This window comes from Nicotiana sylvestris, chromosome 3 (genome assembly GCF_000393655.2).
Source record: "Nicotiana sylvestris chromosome 3, ASM39365v2, whole genome shotgun sequence".
Lineage (NCBI taxonomy): Eukaryota > Viridiplantae > Streptophyta > Magnoliopsida > Solanales > Solanaceae > Nicotiana > Nicotiana sylvestris.
The window spans coordinates 220,882,341-220,902,366 of NC_091059.1; the positions used below are offsets into that span (position 1 = coordinate 220,882,341).

Genomic DNA, 20,026 nt, shown 5'->3' on the forward strand with positions numbered 1-20,026 from the left:
CTTTCCGTTGTTTCGTCAATACTAGAAACTACATGAGTTGCACCAACGTGACCTCCATGAAGGAATTTTCCAGGAAAGAATTCATGCAATGTGATGGGCTTCCGGAACTTCGACGATAAGGCACTGCTAATCTTCTTGCTAGTAGAAAATTTGATATTTCTTGGTGATTGTAGCCTATCTGCATTGCTCATCATCGCTCTTGAATTAGGAATTCGTAGCCTCAAAACTGCCTGATGTTTTCGCTTCTTGTGAGTGACTAGAATCCAACCCTCATCGTCTTTGTCTTTAGAGTGATTGTCTAGCTCTAGTGAACCTTCAAGAGTTTTCCTTGGAAGATCAACTTCAACTGGCTCGAAACTTTCAAATTGTAAGAAGGCAGTGCTTGACACGTTATGCAACTTTGAACACGTCTTTTCCTTGAGCCGTGATACTTGCATGATTTGCTTCTGCTGCTTCATCCATGTCTATGATGATTTTCTCCTTCAAGACGAAGCATTTCTCTGTAGGGTGGCTAATGGAATGATGAAACTTGCAGTATTTCGGATCGCCTACTTTGCCAATTTCCTTTGGCCTTCTTGATTCAGGGAGATCGATGACTTTCCTGTCCATCAGTTCATCAAGGATTGTGGGTACGTCTGAATCTGGAAATGGATAAACCTTCGCCTCTAATTCTTTCAAGGTGGGATGACGCTTCTCCTCTTTGGGATAATGACTCAGGGTCTTATCCTCCTTCACTTTTTGCTTAGTAGTAACCTTCACAGAAGTTGCTTTCACTGCTATTGATTCTTTGGTTTGGTTATTTGATGCAACATTTTTCTTGAACTCCTTTTGATCAGCAAATGGAGATGCTTTTCCATGACTTGCGATGCTTAACTTCATGTCGTGCGCTCGTGTTGCAAGTTCTTCAAAAGTTTACGGTTTGATCCCTTGTAGGATGTACAAAAGGCCCTAGTGCATTCCTTGAATGCACATTTCCGCAGCAGATATTTCTGAAAGGCGATCTTTGCAGTCCAAACTTAATGCCCTCCAACGATTAATGTAATCTACCACGGGCTTGTCCTTCATTTGCTTGGTACCTGCCAACTCTATCATGCTTAAAATTCTTCGGGTACTGTGAAAACGATTGAGGAATTCCTTCTCAAGTTGCTCCCAGCTATCAATAGACTCAGGCTCCAAGTCAATATACCAGTCAAATGCATTCCCTTTTAGAGAACGAACAAATTGTTTTGCCAAAAGGTCACCATGCATTCCAGCATAGCTGCAAGTCTCGACAAAGTGGGCAATATGTTGCCTTGGGTTCCCTTTGCCATCAAATTGATGCAGCTTTGGTGATTGATAATTGGTTGTCATGGTTAAACAATCAATCCTCTTAGTATAAGGCTTAGAGTAGTATAACGAACTTTGCAATGGTCCGCCATATTGAGCTCTGATTGTGTTTGTTACCATGTCTTGCAATTGTTGGACATATAATGCCACAACTGAAGTGGATTGCTTTTCCTTTTGAATGTTTAACTTTGCAAATGATTCCTCAACATCTGTTTTTTTGGGAGGTGAAGACAAGTGAACGAGGAGAGACATGACTCGACTCTCCAGGTGCATAGGCCTCCAATTTGTTCATGAGTTGAGTGATTTGAAGGTCTTTGTCTTCAACGGATTTCTTCAAGATCTCTATGGTCTGTTCCATCATGGCAAACTTTTCATCCACGTTAGTTGCGTCAGTCATCAAGGCATTGACTTTCGTTGAAACTGAAGAATCCACCAAATTCTCAAATTCGCCAAGGTTTGAGGTTGTTTGAGAAAGTTCGTCAAACAACGAGAATGGGGTGTTGCCCCCAGAGATTGCTGTTGCGAACGTCATATGAGATCTGCTCTTCTTTGCCATCTCCAAGGATGGGAAGTATTCGGATCCATCCAAGCCACTACCCTTGAACTTGCTTCGAGTGATTGGGCCAACATGACTGAGCTCAGCGGATATGGCAACAGTAGCATCTTTGCATGAAATATCACACTTGCAGAAGGCCATTGTAGCAGTAGATCTGAAGTTTGTAGTATTCAACTTGCAAGAAAGAGAGATGAAGGGCAGAATTGGTCCCACTGGGCATGCCAAAATTTGTTCACAATAAATTTTCGTAGTACGAAAAATAAACTGCAACAAAAATAATATAAAGAAAAAGTGATTTTATTGATAAATATTTGTGAGTATAATTCTATGTATCTCTTGATTCTCCTCTCTAAAATTCTCCGTGATTCGAGGGCTTTAGAAACGTCTTTCTCGAATGTAGGATGATGCAGACCTCCTTGTGATGTATTTAATCGCCAAGAACGTCGAGCGACACTTTGTTGTTACGGGTTGATCTCCGGGAAGACCTCCATTGGTCACTCCTTTGTTGAAGAACTAAGCACTTGATGATTGATCTCTCTATTTGTGGATGACTTCACCAATTGCAGAGTATTTTTCTCCAACTCTGAATGTCCCTTGAGAGTTATATAACTCCTCTATTTATAGTTGTAGGGGGTGGACAGTCCAGCTACATATGAATTCTCTTGCTTGATTCTGATTGGCCTATGTCATTTGGCAACCTGTGGTTGGTTCTTACTTTTTGATTTGGACTGCCGCATCATTTAACACGTGGCATCACCTTGCTAGCTTTGGATTTGACTGGACATGCCATGTCACTTAACACATGGTACGAGTTTAGGCCTTAAGATGAAGAGAACCTTGTGCTCGAAAATAATAAAATGGACTAATTTAATTTGTAAAGCCCAAATTAATTATTTAACCCAATTGAATTTAATTTAGATTTTGTAGGGATTAGACCAATAAATTTTATATGTCTACGGTGAGTTTGCAAAACATGCTACTTAAATATCTCAAATACACTAAGCAAATCAAAATTGCTTTTCCATTTCTTTTAAACAAATAGCACCTTAAATATTTGGTTGAATTTTGACACATATTAGAATGTATTTATCAAACAAACAATTTTTACAATACTATCTAAAATCAAAATTTTCTCTAATATTTTGTGGAGTTGAAATATATTGAGATAGCTTCATTTAAACAAAAACATACGGGCCTAAAATACACTTTTTTCACAAGAAAAGAGAACGGAAAAATTTATCATCTCAGATCCCCCGCGCAGCGCCATATAGAAGTCAATGTTGGGGACGATGAAACCCACAAACTCAATCGCAAAAGCAGTATCTCATAAACTCAAGAATATCAGCAGAACCCCATTATCCTCATCATCAATTCCAAAGGAGAAGGTGGATTGTTTGGTAATAGGGGCTGGTGTAGTGGGCATAGCAGTGGCTAAAGAACTTAGCGTAAAGCATGGTAGAGAAGTTTTGGTGGTTGATTCTGCCCCAACTTTTGGGACTGGTACTAGTTCTCGCAATAGTGAAGTTATTCATGCTGGCATTTATTACCCTCCTAATTCTCTCAAGGTTCTTCTCCCCATTAATTTTTTAACGCGAATTTTTTTTCTCTATGCATACCCCATTAAGCATTAACTTAAAGATTTGAATGATAAAGTCGATCAATCGAGTTTTTTGTTTTTCTTATACTGTAATCTTCTTTTTAAATACTCCCAATTAAGCATGAATTTGAAGTTTGAATTTTGATACTGCTAATCAGTCCACTTTGTTGTCTTCTTTTCTACTGTAACATTGTTTTGAGCATTCCCCTATTAAGCATGAACTAGTAGTTTGAATTTTGATACTGCTAATCAGTGAGTTTATCGTCTTTTTTCTAGAACTATCCACCATTAAGCATGAACTAGAAGGTTGAATTTTGATACTGCTAGTGAATTGGTTTTTTTTTTTTTTTTTTTACTTTAATCTTTTCTCTACACATTGCCAGTTAAGCTGAGAGTTCGAATTTTGATACTGCTAATTGATCCAGTTTCTCGTATTCTTGTTATGTAATCTTGTTTCTAAACATTCCCAATTAAGCATGGACTGGAAGTTTGGATTTGATTCTGCTAATCATTTATGTCTCTTCTCTTCTGCTGCAATCTTGTTTCTAAACATCATTCATTAAGCATGAAGAGAAGTTGAATTTTGATAAAGCTAATCAGTCAAATGAGTGTTCCTATTTATTTGGAAGAGGATAAGTTAGTGGCATCTGTTAAGCTTTGGTGGTAAAAGTTGAGTGTCCAACTAACTGGTTATGCATTGCTCCTCCTCTTTTACATCTACAACTGGGAATACAATTGGATGCAGCATGGAGAAACTAGTTCTCTTAACGTGATTATAGTTAATCTATCTGGTGTCTGAATTTCAATTTGAGTTCAAGCTTGATCTTATAGTTGATTATCATGACTGCAAATCGAGTGCTATATTTAGAGCTAACCCTGAAAATTATTTTGAATACTCGATGTACAATACTCATATTTGCACATATGCTGTATGGATATTAGATGCACAATACTATGCAAATTAGTGCTAGTTGGCTTGACAATAGTCATTCTTATCTTTTCTCAGTTCAATGCAAACTATTATCTTACTCGTGCTGATCTCTTGTCTTGAAATTGTAATGGAGTGGGCGCCTTTATTGGAATGTGGAATGTAATAGTTCTGTAAATTTCATAACACTATCATATGCAGCTCTACTGTGTGGAGCTCCCACGCATGAGCTTTAACTTTCAAACTGCATCTCAGGCATTTTTCTGTGTTAGAGGGAAAGAATTGCTCAACAAGTATTGCAAAGATCATGAAGTTCCATACAAGCAGATAGGCAAGCTTATAGTTGCTAATGGTTTATCAGAGATTCCAAAGTTGAGTGCTCTCATGACTCGAGGAATTCAGAACGGGGTTGAGGGTCTGAGGATGATGGAGGGTTATGAAGCTATGACACTGGAGCCTGAATTGCAGTGTCTTAAAGCCTTATGGTCACCTTCCTCAGGAATAGTTGATAGCCATTCATTGATGCTATCATTGGTGGTATTGCTTCTCGCCATTCAGTCTCCAATTATGTTGTCATATTGTCTGCTAGCTAATCAACATTCGAAGAGCTAATCCTTTAGAACTTAGGAAGAGAAGTTTTCTCCTTACTTAGAAGAGATCGATTTACATTATTTGTTTACCTTTTAGAATCATTGATATGACATTGACAGGACTATGACCATACCGTGGGTTTAGGGCGAAGCTGAAAGTCACGGGACGACTTTCTCTTACAATACTGTGGTTATTGGCGGTCATGTTGAAGGAAGTCAAATTCAAATTCATGTTTCGGGGAGCAATGCTATTGCAAACTGGAATGGGAGGTCCGAATTGGACTCTGAACTAGTTCTTATTCCCAAGCTTGTAGTGAATTCTGCAGGCTTAAGCGCTCCAGCTATTGCAAAACGAATGAAGGGCCTACCTGACAGTATTATTCCTGCTTCTCACTATGCTCGTGGTTGCTACTTCACCTTGTCAAACACCAAATCCCCTTTCAAGCACTTGATTTATCCTATACCTGAGGTTGGTGGCCTTGGAGTGCATGTGACCTTGGATTTGAATGGCCAAGTGAAATTTGGTCCTGATGTTGAATGGATAGGAGGAATTGATGATATTCCGAGCTTCCTCAACATGTAAGTCCTCATTGAACCCACATAATAATAACTCATATAAGTTTTTAAGACAGTTTTATGTGGATAAATTTGACTATGATGGTTTCTAAACTAGCTTATTCTATTATCAGTTGTTATAACGAGGAAATATTTTACTTTGCACTTCCTAAATATAGAATGGTCAATATATGAAAATTTCTTACTTTAGGTTGTGTTAATATTGGCAATGAAGTTCCATGGTGTTGCTATATGTAACACTTAATATTATTTTGACGAGTTGTTAGTAAATATAGTATATAATTAAGTTTTGGGTTTCCAACCTTTTGTATTTATCTAAGAATATTTAGTAGTCGGGGAACCATTTTATTTCATATCTGTCCATAAACTCCCTATTCTTCTACTCTTCAGAAACAAAGAAGAATAACTATCTACCTCTCTCTCTTTCTATCTCTATCTTTCTATCTCTATCTCTCTATCTCTATCTCTCTCTCCTCCGTAGGAACAAGAAGCTGAAGTTTCATCAAAAAAAAAAAAACCATGGATTTCTACTAAATCAACTCACAAAATTCGTTTTTGGTGAAGATCAAGTTGCTCCTCTTGGTAAGTTTCTAAACTCGTTTTTATACTAGACAACTACTAGTATTTTCTACATATCTTTTTGTACAGAGCTCCGATTTAAGTGATCCAGGACTTTCTGGAAAGGTATTTCATAAATCTATAATTTTTATGAAGGAACCAAAATCTAATTTTGTTGGTATTTACCTGAAAAAGGATCAGAAAGTACAGGGCAGGTGCTGTCCAGATTTCCAGTTTTAGAAATACTCCATGTACTGCTGTTAGTAATTTTAGCATAACTTTTTGTTCAAAATTGATATGGAGGTGATTCAAGATGTTCTGAAACGGTAAGACATAAGTCTACAACTTTTGTGAAGACCAGAAAGTCTAGTTTGTCCGTGTAGATCTTCAAAACTGAGTCACAACTCGGAACAGTGATACTGTCCAGAATTTCTGTTTCAAACGTTTTTGGGTAATTTTCACCAATATCATGTTTAGTTGACTTGTTAAATCACTGAACTTATTTAGATATTTGATTATGTATTTAAGGTATATAAACCCTTGAAAAAAATCAAAGGGGAAGTGTTTGAGGAAGTGGACAGATTTGGTTTGTTTACGGCGTAGACGATTCGAACGTCCCCAAGTTGTGATTGAACTGTTTTGTGGTAAAACACCAAGGTTTGTGTATAAACTTGTACTCTTTTTGCTTGCTGGAAATATGTTGAAATAACCTGATATTTTATTTTTCTTGTCTTCGAATTATATTGTTATATTCGTATTATATCAAGTCTTGTAAGAAATTTGCTAAATCGCCCATTCGTACGGATTGTTTGATCATTTTGCATTCTTGTTGGGACTTTGTCCTTCTTGTGGCAGTGACTTGGTCACTCACTTGGCATGCCTCTTGATTTGGATCTTTTGCCATCTTGACTTTGGATTTGTAGTTCGTCTTGAATTATGGAACTTGTCCGTGTTAAGTACGAACTAGGAAGCCATTTTTAATATGGTTCTTGATTCTCTTGTCTATTGGGTTTTGACCCTACTTGATTTGGGGCTTCGGTCCATCTTGATATCTGATTATGCTTAGTGTGATGGCGTGACGTACATATTGGGCGAAAAATGGATATTTGGTATACTCTCTTAAATTGATAGTATACACTTTCTAGACTCTTGAACATTGTTATTGATATTTGGAAACGCTTCAAAGTTTGACATTGATATATTTGTTCACTTGTTTTAAATTATGTTAAATTGAGCTAACTATGACTGAAAAGGGGAAATTGGAGAATTTAATGACTCCAAGCCTAAAGTTTATACACCACTAAGCTTTATGCTTAGCGATAGTTGTTTTTTCTATCGTAGGAAATGTTCGGGATGAAATCTGAAGATGGCCAGGGTGAAGTATTTGATAATACCTTCTTCAAATCTTCTGCATTTGTCTCTTTCACCATCAATAATACCTTTAGCATAGCGAGAAAGCCTGAGAAAGTTTTGTTGATGCTCTGCAATAGACATACTCCCTTGTCTTAAATTCAGAAACTCTTTTCTTTTTAGCATCACAATAGACAGGGGGAACATATTTTGCACGAAATGATTTCACAAAGTCATCCCAAGTCAGCACCGGAGGTTTCGCTTTTGCATTTGGCACACTTACCCACCAATCATAGACATCTTTTTGTAAAAGAGAGATAGCATACTTAAATTTGGAAGCATTAGTACACTCCAGTTGTTCAAAGACCCTCTCCATGCGCTCGAGCCATTGTTCAACTACCGTGGGATCTGTAGTGCCTTCAAATTCAACTCCGCCCATTTTTCTCATCTTCTCAAAATTCATTTCACTAGGTTCTGACATTGTCCCAGCTAAGTGACGAAAGAATTCAGCCATATGCTGGAATGAGGGAGTCATAAATGGAGTATTATGACTCATTGCTCTTGGATTACTGCTCATTTCATTTCCACTAACACGAGGATGATTTAGGTCAGGCAAGAGTTCCTCATTTCCTCCCTGAAGGTGAGGCATGGCATTATACTGGGCCTAACTTTCATCAACGGATTCAACAGCTCTATTAGAAGAAGAGGTCATATTAAAAATCCTATAAAAGATAAGATCACACTGCATTAGGGACATGTACATGATGCATATGCATACAAAATACAATAAATTAAATTAAACAAGTATGCAAAAATTTATAAACTCCAAGTCATTTTAAAGAAAGGAAACAACAAATACTAGGTACTATCACAACAAAACAAATCCTAGAATCATAAACTATGGCTCTGATACCAAAACTTGTAGCAACCCCTTTGGGGGGGTACTTCTTAGGAAAACAAATCTAATTTCCTACTTACAAAATATTAAAAGAGATATTAATAAAAATATTTAGAATAATTTTAGTAGCGGAAGTAGGCCTATGCGAAAAGGTTCAAAGTGCAATATATATATATATATTTTGAAAATACACCATAATTTTATTTTAAATGAAATACAATATCAAAATATTAACATATGGTGATATAACCCTTCTGGATTAATCAACAGATTAACGCAACTTCCTAACAGACTTATACAATCATTCAAAATCACTACAAGTTTATATTGTACATAAATTTCAAACTATCGGGTATATATAAAAACAAAGGAAACTATTTTTCTCCTTTTCTACATATTTACAAAATAAAGTGTAAATTCAACATATTACAAGACTTGAGTTATTAAAACACCCTAATACAATAAAATAGGTTACAAATTCAAGCTATAAGATTTTGGTCTTTAAAATCCAACAAGCCTCCAAATAACATAAGTGTGACATATATATATGTATATATCCTGTATATCCTGTATATCCTGTATATCCTGTATATCATGCATATCATGTACATGTCCCAAAACTATGCAAACCAAGGTGCATATGCAAATGTGATCTCCATAAATTCTCCCAAAGAGACTACTTCACCCTGGTCATCTTCAGATTTCATCCCGAACATTTCCTACGATAGAAAACAACTATCGCTAAGCATAAAGCTTAGTGGTGTATAAACTTTAGGCTTGGAGTCATTAAATTCTCCAATTTACCCTTTTCAGTCATAGTTAGCTCAATTTAACATAATTTAAAACAAGTGAACAAATATATCAATGTCAAACTTTGAAGTGTTTCCAAATATCAATAACAATGTTCAAGAGTCTAGAAAGTGTATACTATCAATTTAAGAGAGTATACCAAATATCCATTTTTCGCCCAATATGTACGTCACGCCATCACACTAAGCATAATCAGATATCAAGATGGACCGAAGCCCCAAATCAAGTAGGGTCAAAACCCAATAGACAAGAGAATCAAGAACCATATTAAAAATGGCTTCCTAGTTCGTACTTAACACGGACAAGTTCCATAATTCAAGACGAATTACAAATCCAAAGTCAAGATGACAAAAGATCCAAATCAAGAGGCATGCCAAGTGAGTGACCAAGTCACTGCCACAAGAAGGACAAAGTCCCAACAAGAATGCAAAATGATCAAACAATCCGTACGAATGGGCGATTTAGCAAATTTCTTACAAGACTTGATATAATACGAATATAACAATATAATTCGAAGACAAGAAAAATAAAATATCAGGTTATTTCAACATATTTCCAGCAAGCAAAAAGAGTACAAGTTTATACACAAACCTTGGTGTTTTACCACAAAACAGTTCAATCACAACTTGGGGACGTTCGAATCGTCTACGCCGTAAACAAACCAAATCTGTCCACTTCCTCAAACACTTCCCCTTTGATTTTTTTCAAGGGTTTATATACCTTAAATACATAATCAAATATCTAAATAAGTTCAGTGATTTAACAAGTCAACTAAACATGATATTGGTGAAAATTACCCAAAAACGTTTGAAACAGAAATTCTGGACAGTATCACTGTTCCGAGTTGTGACTCAGTTTTGAAGATCTACACGGACAAACTAGACTTTCTGGTCTTCACAAAAGTTGTAGACCTATGTCTTACCGTTTCAGAACATCTTGAATCACCTCCATATCAATTTTGAACAAAAAGTTATGCTAAAATTACTAACAGCAGTACATGGAGTATTTCTAAAACTGGAAATCTGGACAGCACCTGCCCTGTACTTTCTGATCCTTTTTCAGGTAAATACCAACAAAACTAGATTTTGGTTCCTTCATAAAAATTATAGATTTATGAAATACCTTTCCAGAAAGTCCTGGATCACTTAAATCGGAGCTCTGTACAAAAAGATATGTAGAAAATACTAGTAGGTGTCTAGTATAAAAACGAGTTTAGAAACTTACCAAGAGGAGCAACTTGATCTTCACCAAAAACGAATTTTGTGCGTTGATTTAGTAGAAATCCATGTTTTTTTTTTTGATGAAACTTTAGCTTCTTGTTCCTACGGAGGAGAGAGAGATAGAGATAGAGATAGAGATAGAGAGATAGAGATAGAAAGAGAGAGAGGTAGAGAGTTATTCTTCTTTGTTTCTGAAGAGTAGAAGAATAGGGAGTTTATGGACAGATATGAAATAAAATGGTTTCCCGACTACTAAATATTCTTAGATAAATACAAAAGGTTGGAAACCCAAAACTTAATTATATACTATATTTACTAACAACTCGTCAAAATAATATTAAGTGTTACATATAGCAACACCATGGAACTTCATTGTCAATATTAACACAACCTAAAGTAAGAAATTTTCATATATTGACCATTCTATATTTACGAAGTGCAAAGTAAAATATTTCTTCGTTATAAAAAATAATGCTCAATCAAGAATGCAAATATTGTAAAATTTTTTGGGGTGTTACAACTCTCTCTCCCTTAAAAAAAATTTCGTCTCGAAATTTACCTTGTACTAGTCCTGAAACAAATGTGGATATTAAACTCGCATATCTTCTTCTCGCTCCCAGGTAGCTTCTTCGCCTGAATGATTTCTCCAAAGAACCTTCACTAATGGGATTCTCTTATTTCTAAGCTCTTTTATCTCATGCGCTAAGATTTGGATTGGTTCTTCTTCATATGTCAAATCATGATTAACCTCAATAGACTCAATAGGAAGAACATGAGATGGATCTGAGCGGTATTTTCGAAGCATAGAAACATAAAAGACGTTGTGGATCTTACCTAATTCAGGTGGCAAAGCTAGCTTATATGCAACCGGACCAATTCTTTCAAGTATTTCATAAGGTCCAATGAATCGAGGACTAAGTTTACCTTTTTGGCCAAATCTCATAATCTTCTTCCATGGAGAAACCTTTAAAAATACCTTATCGCCCACCTGATGCTCAATTTCACGCCTTTTAAGATCAGCATAGGACTTTTGTCTGTCTGAAGAAATTTTCAAACGATCCTTGATGATTTTTACCTTATCTTCAGTTTGTTGCACAATCTCAGGACCCACAAATTTTCTTTCACCAACCTCATTCCAACAAAGAGGCGTTCTACATTTTCTCCCATATAAAGCTTCATAAGGAGGCATGCCTATACTTGATTGGTAGCTATTATTGTAAGCAAATTCTATTAGGGCTAAGTGTTTGTCCCAACTACCCTTAAACTCAATAATGCAGGCTCGAAGCATATCCTCCAAGATTTGTATTACCCTTTCAGACTGGCCGTCCGTTTGTGGATGGAAAGCGGTACTAAAATTCAACCTGGAACCCAAAGCTTCTTGCAAGCTAGACCAAAATCTAGATGTAAACCTCGGATCTCTATCAGACACAATAGAAACAGGGATTCCATGCAGCTTCACAATCTCATTAATGTACAATTCTGCTAAACGTTCAAGTGAGTAGTCCATTCTGATTGCCAAGAAATGAGCACTCTTAGTTAGTCTATCTACAATGACCCAAATTGCATCATGATTTCTTTGAGTGCGTGGAAGTCCAGAAACAAAGTCCATCGTTATTCTTTCCCATTTCCATTCAGGTATTGACAAAGGTTGCAGTAGACCAGCTGGGACTTGATGTTCGGCTTTTATTTGTTGACATACCAAGAATTTAGAAATGAACTCTGCAATGTCTTTCTTCATACCACTCCACCAATAGTGCTCCTTAATTGTCCGATACATTTTAGTACCTCCAGGATGCATTGCATAAGGTGAACTATGTGCTTCGATTAAGATCTGCTTTCTCAATTCATCATCATTAGGAACACACAACCTATTTTTATAAAATAAGGTACCATCTTTCCTTAATGAAAAATTTGATTCTCTTCCATTTTGGACTTCTTCAACCCGTTTCACAAGCTTCTCATCTAACTTTTGTGCTTCTTGGACTTGCTCAAGTAAGACTGGCTTGACTTGCAAATTAGCAATGATAGAACCATTAGAATTAAATGAAAGGCAAACATTCATGGCTCTTAATTCAAGAAGCAAAGGCAAATGACTTAGAGTTAAACTTGCAAGGGAATTGCGACTCAACGCATCTGCAACCACATTGGCTTTACCAGGATGATAATCAATCGTGCAATCATAATCTTTGATGAGTTCAAGCCATCTACGTTGTCGCAAGTTTAACTCTTTTTGTGTACCCAAGTACTTCAAACTCTTGTGATCAGTAAATATGTGACACTTCTCTCCGTATAAGTAATGCCTCCAAATTTTTAAGGCAAAAACAATGGCAGCAAGTTCAAGATCGTGAGTGGGATAATTCAACTCATGTGATTTCAACTTTCGAGAGGCATAAGCAATTACGTTCCCTTCTTGCATCAAAACACAACCCAAGCCACGATGAGATGCATCACTGTATACCACATAATCTTTTCCTTCAGCTTGAGCTTTTCAAAGCTCTCTTGACACTTGTCATCCCATACAAATTTGGCGTCTTTCCCCAAAAGTTTGGTCAAGGGAGAAGCTATAATAGAGAAGCCCTTCACAAACCTTCTGTAGTATCCTGCTAATCCCAAGAAACTTCTTATCTCAGTTGGAGTTTTAGGGAGTTTCCAATCAACAATAGCTTGAATTTTACTAGGATCAACCTTCACACCTTCAGATGATACAATGTGCCCTAAAAAAGCCACTTCATTCAGCCAGAATTCACATTTGGAAATCTTCGCGTAGAGTTGTCTCTCTTTCAGAATTTGCATGACACTTCGGATATGCTTATCATGATCTTCTCTATTCTTGGAATAGACTAAAATGTCATCAATAAACACCACCACAAATTGATCGAGATAAGGCTTGAATACACGGTTCATTAGATCCATAAATGCAGCAGGAGCATTTGTCAAACCAAATGGCATTACCAAAAATTCATAATGGCCATACCTGGTCCTAAAAGCAGTTTTAGGAACATCTTGCTCCCTCACACGCAACTGATAATATCCAGACCTCAAGTCAATTTTTGAGAATAAGCTGACACCCTTCAATTGGTCAAACAAGTCATCGATTCTAGGCAGTGAGTATTTGTTCTTGATTGTTACCTTGTTCAGCTGTCGGTAATCAATACAAAGCCTAAGAGTGCCATCTTTCTTTTTCACAAATAAAACAGGAGCTCCCCAAGGTGAAATACTGGGACGGATGAAACCTTTCTCAAGAAGTTCTTGCAATTGAGCCTTCAACTCTTTTAATTCAGCTGGAGCCATTCTATAAGGAGCGATAGAAATAGGAGTAGTTCCAGGGACAAGATCTATAGGAAATTCAATCTCCCTTTCTGGAGGCAACCCAGGAAGATCATCAGGAAATACATCAGGAAAGTCGCACACAGTTGGTATGTCCTTAAGACTTGGACTCCCCAATCGTGTATCGACTATATGAGCAAGATAGACATCACAACCTTGACAAATCATCTTCCTTGCCAAGACCACTGAAATAATATTAGATGTCAATGATCTTTTTCCTTGAACTACTATGTGTGAATGTGCAGGAGTTCTAAATGTCACTTGCTTCAACCTACAATCAACCAATGCATGGTGCCTATAGAGCCAATCCATGCCAACAATAACATCATAGTCTCGGAAGGGCATTTCAAGCAAGTCGACAGGGAATACCAGATTTTGAATCATGAATGGACAATCTCGGTAAATCCTGTTAACAACGGCCTGATGACCTAATGGACTCGTGACCAGCACATCAAAGTCAAGTCTCACAGATTTAACAGTATCGGGAAATGCAAGTGATGAGCAAACATAAGAGTGCGAAGATCCAGGATCAAATAGTGTAACAATAGATATGCCAAATAAGTGAAATTTACCAGCAACCACGTCTGGGCCATCCTAGTCATTCTTCTGTCTCATAGCATAAACTCGTGCAGTAGCTCTTGACCCACCAGCCTGATTAGCTCCACTCGAACCCGCTGCTTGCATATTTCGAGGTCTAGCACTGCTATTAGCTTGAGAATGAGTAGTGACAGGCTTTTGAACTGATCCCTCTGTATGGGTATAAGAAAGAGGATTAGGATTAGGACAATCCTTCACTTTATGATCCATACTTCCACAATTAAAACAAGCACCAGAAGCTCGTCTACATGCACCATAATGATTCTTCCCGCACTGTGCACAAGTGTATGAGTTTTGCCTTGGCCATAACTTGGAGTACTGGCAGTAGAAAAATTTGACTTATTCTGCTTATGATGTAATGATTTATGTGTACTCTCGGTCTTGGAATAGTCAAACTTTCCCTTTTTGGATGGACCGCCATATTCTGAATTACCCTTCCTAAACTTGTTTTCTCTCCTACTAGCTTCTTCCTTGTCAATTCTTTCCCAAGTAAGTGCAGCTGAAATCAGCTTGGAAAAATCATCAAGTTGTAAGATTGCCACTGATTTTCGAATGTAACCATTCAAACCTTCTTCAAATCTTCTGCACTTGTCTCTTTCACCATCAATAATACCTTTAGCATAGCGAGAAAGCCTGAGAAAGTTTTGTTGATACTCTGCAATAGACATACTCCCTTGTCTTAAATTCAGAAACTCTTTCTTTTTAGCATCACAATAGACAGGGGGAACATATTTTGCACGAAATGATTTCACAAAGTCATCCCAAGTCAGCACCGGAGGTTTCGCTTTTGCATTTGGCACAATTACCCACCAATCATAGGCATCTTTTTGTAAAAGAGAGATAGCATACTTAAATTTGGAAGCATTAGTACACTCCAGTTGTTCAAAGACCCTCTCCATGCGCTCGAGCCATTGTTCAACTACCGTGGGATCTGTAGTGCCTTCAAATTCAACTCCGCCCATTTTTCTCATCTTCTCAAAATTCATTTCACTAGGTTCTGACATTGTCCCAGCTTAGTGACGAAAGAATTCAGCCATCTGCTGGAATGGGGGAGTCATAAATGGAGTATTATGACTCATTGCTCTTGGATTACTGCCCATTTCATTTCCACTAACACGAGGATGATTTAGGTCAGGCAAGGGTTCCTCATTTCCTCCCTGAAGGTGAGGCATGACATTATACTGGGCCTGACTTTCATCAACGGATTCAACAGCTCTATTCGAAGAAGAGGCCATATTAAAAATCCTATAAAAGATAAGATCACACTGCATTAGGGACATGTACATGATGCATATGCATACAAAATACAATAAATTAAATTAAACAAGTATGCAAAAATTTATAAACTCCAAGTCATTTTAAAGAAAGGAAATAACAACAAATACTAGGTACTATCACAACAAAACAAATCCTAGAATCACAAACCGTGGCTCTGATACCAAAACTTGTAGCAACCCCTTTGGGAGGGTACTTCTTAGGAAAACAAATCTAATTTCCTACTTACAAAATATTAAAAGAGATATTAATAAAAATATTTAGAATAATTTTAGTAGCGGAAGTAGGCCTATGCGAAAAGGTTCAAAGTGCAATATATATATATATATTTTTTTGAAAATACACCATAATTTTATTTTAAATGAAATACAATGTCAAAATATTAACATATGGTGATATAACCCTTCTGGATTAAAGCAACTTCCTAACAAACTTATACAATCATTCAAAATTACTACAAGTTTATATTGTACATAAATTTCAAACTATCAGGTATATATAAAAAACAAAGGAAACTAGTTTTCTCCTTTTCTACATATTTACAAAACAAAGTGTAAATTTAGCATATTACAAGATTTGAGTTATTAAAACACCCTAATACATAAAATAGGTTACAAATTCAAGCTACAAGATTTTGGTCTTTAAAATCCAACAAGCCTCCAAATTACATAAGTGTGACATATATATATATATATATATATCCTGTATATCATGCATATCATGTACATGTCCCAAAACTATGCAAACCAAGGTGCATATGCAAATGTGATCTCCATAAATTCTCCCAAAGAGACTACTTCACCCTGGCCATCTTCAGATTTCTTCCCGAGCATTTCCAACGATAGAAAACAACTATCGCTAAGCATAAAGCTTAGTGGTGTATAAACTTTAGGCTTGGAGTCATTAAATTCTCCAATTTCCCCTTTTCAGTCATAGGTAGCTCAATTTAACATAATTTAAAACAAGTGAACAAACATATCAAAATCAAACTTTGAAGTGTTTCCAAATATCAATAACAATGTTCAAGAGTCTAGAAAGTGTATACTATCAATTTAAGAGAGTATACCAAATATCCATTTTTCGCTCAATATGTACGTCATGCCATCACACTAAGCATAATCAGATATCAAGATGGACCGAAGCCCCAAATCAAGTAGGGTCAAAACCCAATAGACAAGAGAATCAAGAACCATATTAAAAATGGCTTCCTAGTTCGTACTTAACACGGACAAGTTCCATAATTCAAGACGAACTACAAATCCAAAGTCAAGATGACAAAAAATCCAAATCAAGAGGCATGCCAAGTGAGTGACCAAGTCACTGCCACAAGAAGGACAAAGTCCCAACAAGAATGCAAAATGATCAAACAATCCGTACGAATGAGCGATTTAGCAAATTTCTTACAAGACTTGATATAATACGAATATAACAATATAATTCGAAGACAAAAAAAATAAAATATCAGGTTATTTCAACATATTTCCAGCAAGCAAAAAGAGTACAAGTTTATACACAAACCTTGGTGTTTTACCACAAAACAGTTCAATCATAACTTGGGGACGTTCGAATCGTCTACGCCGTAAACAAACCAAATCTGTCCACTTCCTCAAACACTTCCCCTTTGATTTTTTTCAAGGGTTTATATACCTTAAATACATAATCAAATACCTAAATAAGTTCAGTGATTTAACAAGTCAACTAAACATGATATTGGTGAAAATTACCCAAAAACGTTTGAAACAGAAATTCTGGACAGTATCACTGTTCCGAGTTGTGACTCAGTTTTGAAGATCTACACAGACAAACTAGACTTTCTGGTCTTCACAAAAGTTGTAGATCTATGTCTTACCGTTTCAGAACATCTTGAATCACCTCCATATCAATTTTGAACAAAAAGTTATGCTAAAATTACTAACATCAGTACATGGAGTATTTCTAAAACTGGAAATCTGGACAGCACCTGCCCTGTACTTTCTGATCCTTTTTCAGGTAAATACCAACAAAACTAGATTTTGGTTCCTTCATAAAAATTATATATTTATGAAATACCTTTCCAGAAAGTTCTGGATCACTTAAATCGGAGCTCTGTACAAAAAGATATGTAGAAAATACTAGTAGGTGTCTAGTATAAAAACGAGTTTAGAAACTTACCAAGATGAGCAACTTGATCTTCACCGAAAACGAATTTTGTGCGTTGATTTAGTAGAAATCCATGTTTTTTTTTTTATGAAACTTCAGCTTCTTGTTCCTACGGAGGAGAGAAAGAGATAGAGATAGAAAGATAGAGATAGAAAGAGAGAGAGGTAGATAGTTATTCTTCTTTGTTTCTGAAGAGTAGAAGAATAGAGAGTTTATGGACAAATATGAAATAAAATGGTTCCCCGACTACTAAATATTCTTAGATAAATACAAAAGGTTAGAAACCCAAAACTTAATTATATACTATATTTACTAACAACTCGTCAAAATAATATTAAGTGTTACATATAGCAACACCATGGAACTTCATTGCCAATATTAACACAACCTAAAGTAAGAAATTTTCATATATTGACCATTCTATATTTAGGAAGTGCAAAGTAAAATATTTCCTCGTTATAAAAAAAATGCTCAATCAAGAATGCAAATATTGTAAATTTTTTTGGGGTGTTACACTTTGCACCTTTCTATGTTTAGATCCTTAAAAGTTCTCTATTTTCCCATGAATACCCAAATTTATTGTTCATGTTCAGACGAGTCACGAGTCTCAGAAGTAACCTGAATGCTGAACTAGTTTTAGTTTTAGCTCTGATAGTTCAAATTTATTTAGATTGCATCAAGATTTGTCTCAGAGATTGTATTTTTCAGTTAGGAGACTTGGGCGTTTAACATTTTAGAAGTTTTCAAGCTTCTTCAAAATGTTCCTTGATAACTTTATTCAGCAAGCATTCGGACATGATTCAGGAGGCAAGAGTTGTAATTAACTGTAGGAAGTTCTGTTATGTCTTTGTTATTTTCTCTGGATGGTGGTCTTCAAGCTATAGAATTGACAATTCATCTTTGTTTGTGCTGCCTGATGCTCAAAATTTTGCGGACTCCTTGTATTGTGAGATGCAACAAGGTCTTGAAAACAAAAGGTACCAACATTAAGTCAAAAGCTAACCGTTTCAAGAACTTGTAATTGTCTATGCGCAGCAATGATGAATTCGCGGACAGATAATTTTATCTGAAGCTAAGATGAATGTTTGGACAGATAACGTAAATATTTTAGTTCAGACTTCACCTTTTGAGTATTTCAACCAGTTACGTTCTTTACGCTTAATAAGGAAATAGGATTGCAGAACTGTCAAAATATCTGTTTAGTGCTGGAAATGGTTAGTCTTCTTGCATTGGAAGACAATTCTCCTTTATGATATATGCTTATGATATTCTAGGTTTGATTATTCTGTGCGTGAAGACCGTGCAAAGCAATTCTACCCAGAGATAAGAAAATACTACCCTGGTCTGAAGGATGGATCTTTGGAGCCAGGTTATGTAGGCATCAGACCAAAGCTTTCTGGTCCAGAAGAGGGGCCTACAGATTTTGTAGTTCAGGTAATATCGTACTTATTCTGGGATTTTAACCCAAATGCTCCCTGAAGTTTAGGAGCAGATATGTTTTCATCCCTATTATATTACTTTGATCACATATAGTTCTTTAAATTTGACAAAATTAAGCACATCTGGTCCAACTGATGAAGTTTTAACGAATCCCTACAAATTTAATGGCATGCGTTTTTTCTGCATAACCAAGTTATTGAAAATACCCTGATTGGGTCTTCTTCCCATGCTTATCAGACAAGAATTCTCGAAACACCTGATGCAGTGACATTTTGGTTACCTTTCATGTTTCATCTTTTTTTGTTAGATTTCAATTTTAGTTCCATCTGCTAACTTTGACAGTCTCTAAAACACACATTTTACAGGGAGAGGACATTCATGGTATATCTGGTTTAGTTAACTTGTTTGGGATTGAATCACCAGGCCTAACTTCCAGTATGGCTATTGCGGAGAATGTTGCAGCTAAATTACTGAAATAATATGAGATTCCTGTTCTCACACTGAATTGGTATTTGAACATCCTGAAGTTTCAGGTTTGAATTGAAGAACTCTATGGTCATAGAAATGTTTTATCATTGTACGTTGCTAGTGACTTGAGGAACAAAGAGAATACATTAGTGTCTTTAGCTTGTCGGGCCGCGACACTGTATCATCTTATCAAGTTTCTTGACTTCTGTAGGAAAATCATGATCAATATTTCTATTGCAAACTTCATTATCAGCTAAACAAATCGCTTCTCTTTGTGTGTGTTTTCTCAAACAGAACCATAATCGTTTGGGCATAGCTTGTTTCAACTACGCATTTTGTTGTTTCACTGCTGTTCAAATGTTATCCGCCTC

The 20,026-nt window shown here is 36.3% G+C and overlaps 2 protein-coding genes across 2 annotated transcripts; one reads left to right on the forward strand and one right to left on the reverse strand.

Annotated features, from left to right (window-relative positions):
* Positions 1 to 948: 948 nt before the first annotated feature.
* On the reverse strand, positions 949 to 2,023 carry LOC104235364 (uncharacterized). The gene is made up of 2 exons (XM_009789103.1): positions 1,582 to 2,023; positions 949 to 1,535 (listed from the first exon to the last, which is right to left on the reverse strand). Exons 1-2 carry the CDS (start codon positions 2,021 to 2,023, stop codon positions 949 to 951), a joined length of 1,029 nt encoding a protein of 342 aa, XP_009787405.1.
* Positions 2,024 to 3,083: 1,060 nt separating this feature from the next.
* Positions 3,084 to 19,930, forward strand: LOC104235362 (L-2-hydroxyglutarate dehydrogenase, mitochondrial). The gene is made up of 5 exons (XM_070171511.1): positions 3,084 to 3,447; positions 4,663 to 4,944; positions 5,143 to 5,576; positions 19,022 to 19,181; positions 19,553 to 19,930. The coding sequence occupies exons 1-5, from the start codon at positions 3,160 to 3,162 to the stop codon at positions 19,664 to 19,666; spliced, it is 1,278 nt and encodes a 425-aa protein (XP_070027612.1). The 5' UTR covers positions 3,084 to 3,159; the 3' UTR covers positions 19,667 to 19,930.
* Positions 19,931 to 20,026: the final 96 nt, after the last annotated feature.

What these genes read in the sequence shown, in the direction of transcription:
- LOC104235364 (XM_009789103.1), bottom strand. Translation starts at nt 2,023, where the DNA reads ATGGCCTTCTGCAAGTGTGATATTTCATGCAAAGATGCTACTGTTGCC. An exon ending in CTATGCACCTGGAGAGTCGA is followed by an intron (nt 1,536 to 1,581) that starts GTCATGTCTCTC and finishes CCAAAAAAACAG; the next exon opens with ATGTTGAGGAATCATTTGCA.
- LOC104235362 (XM_070171511.1), top strand. Translation starts at nt 3,160, where the DNA reads ATGTTGGGGACGATGAAACCCACAAACTCAATCGCAAAAGCAGTATCT. An exon ending in ACCCTCCTAATTCTCTCAAG is followed by an intron (nt 3,448 to 4,662) that starts GTTCTTCTCCCC and finishes ACTGCATCTCAG; the next exon opens with GCATTTTTCTGTGTTAGAGG. An exon ending in ATTCCGAGCTTCCTCAACAT is followed by an intron (nt 5,577 to 19,021) that starts GTAAGTCCTCAT and finishes ATGATATTCTAG; the next exon opens with GTTTGATTATTCTGTGCGTG.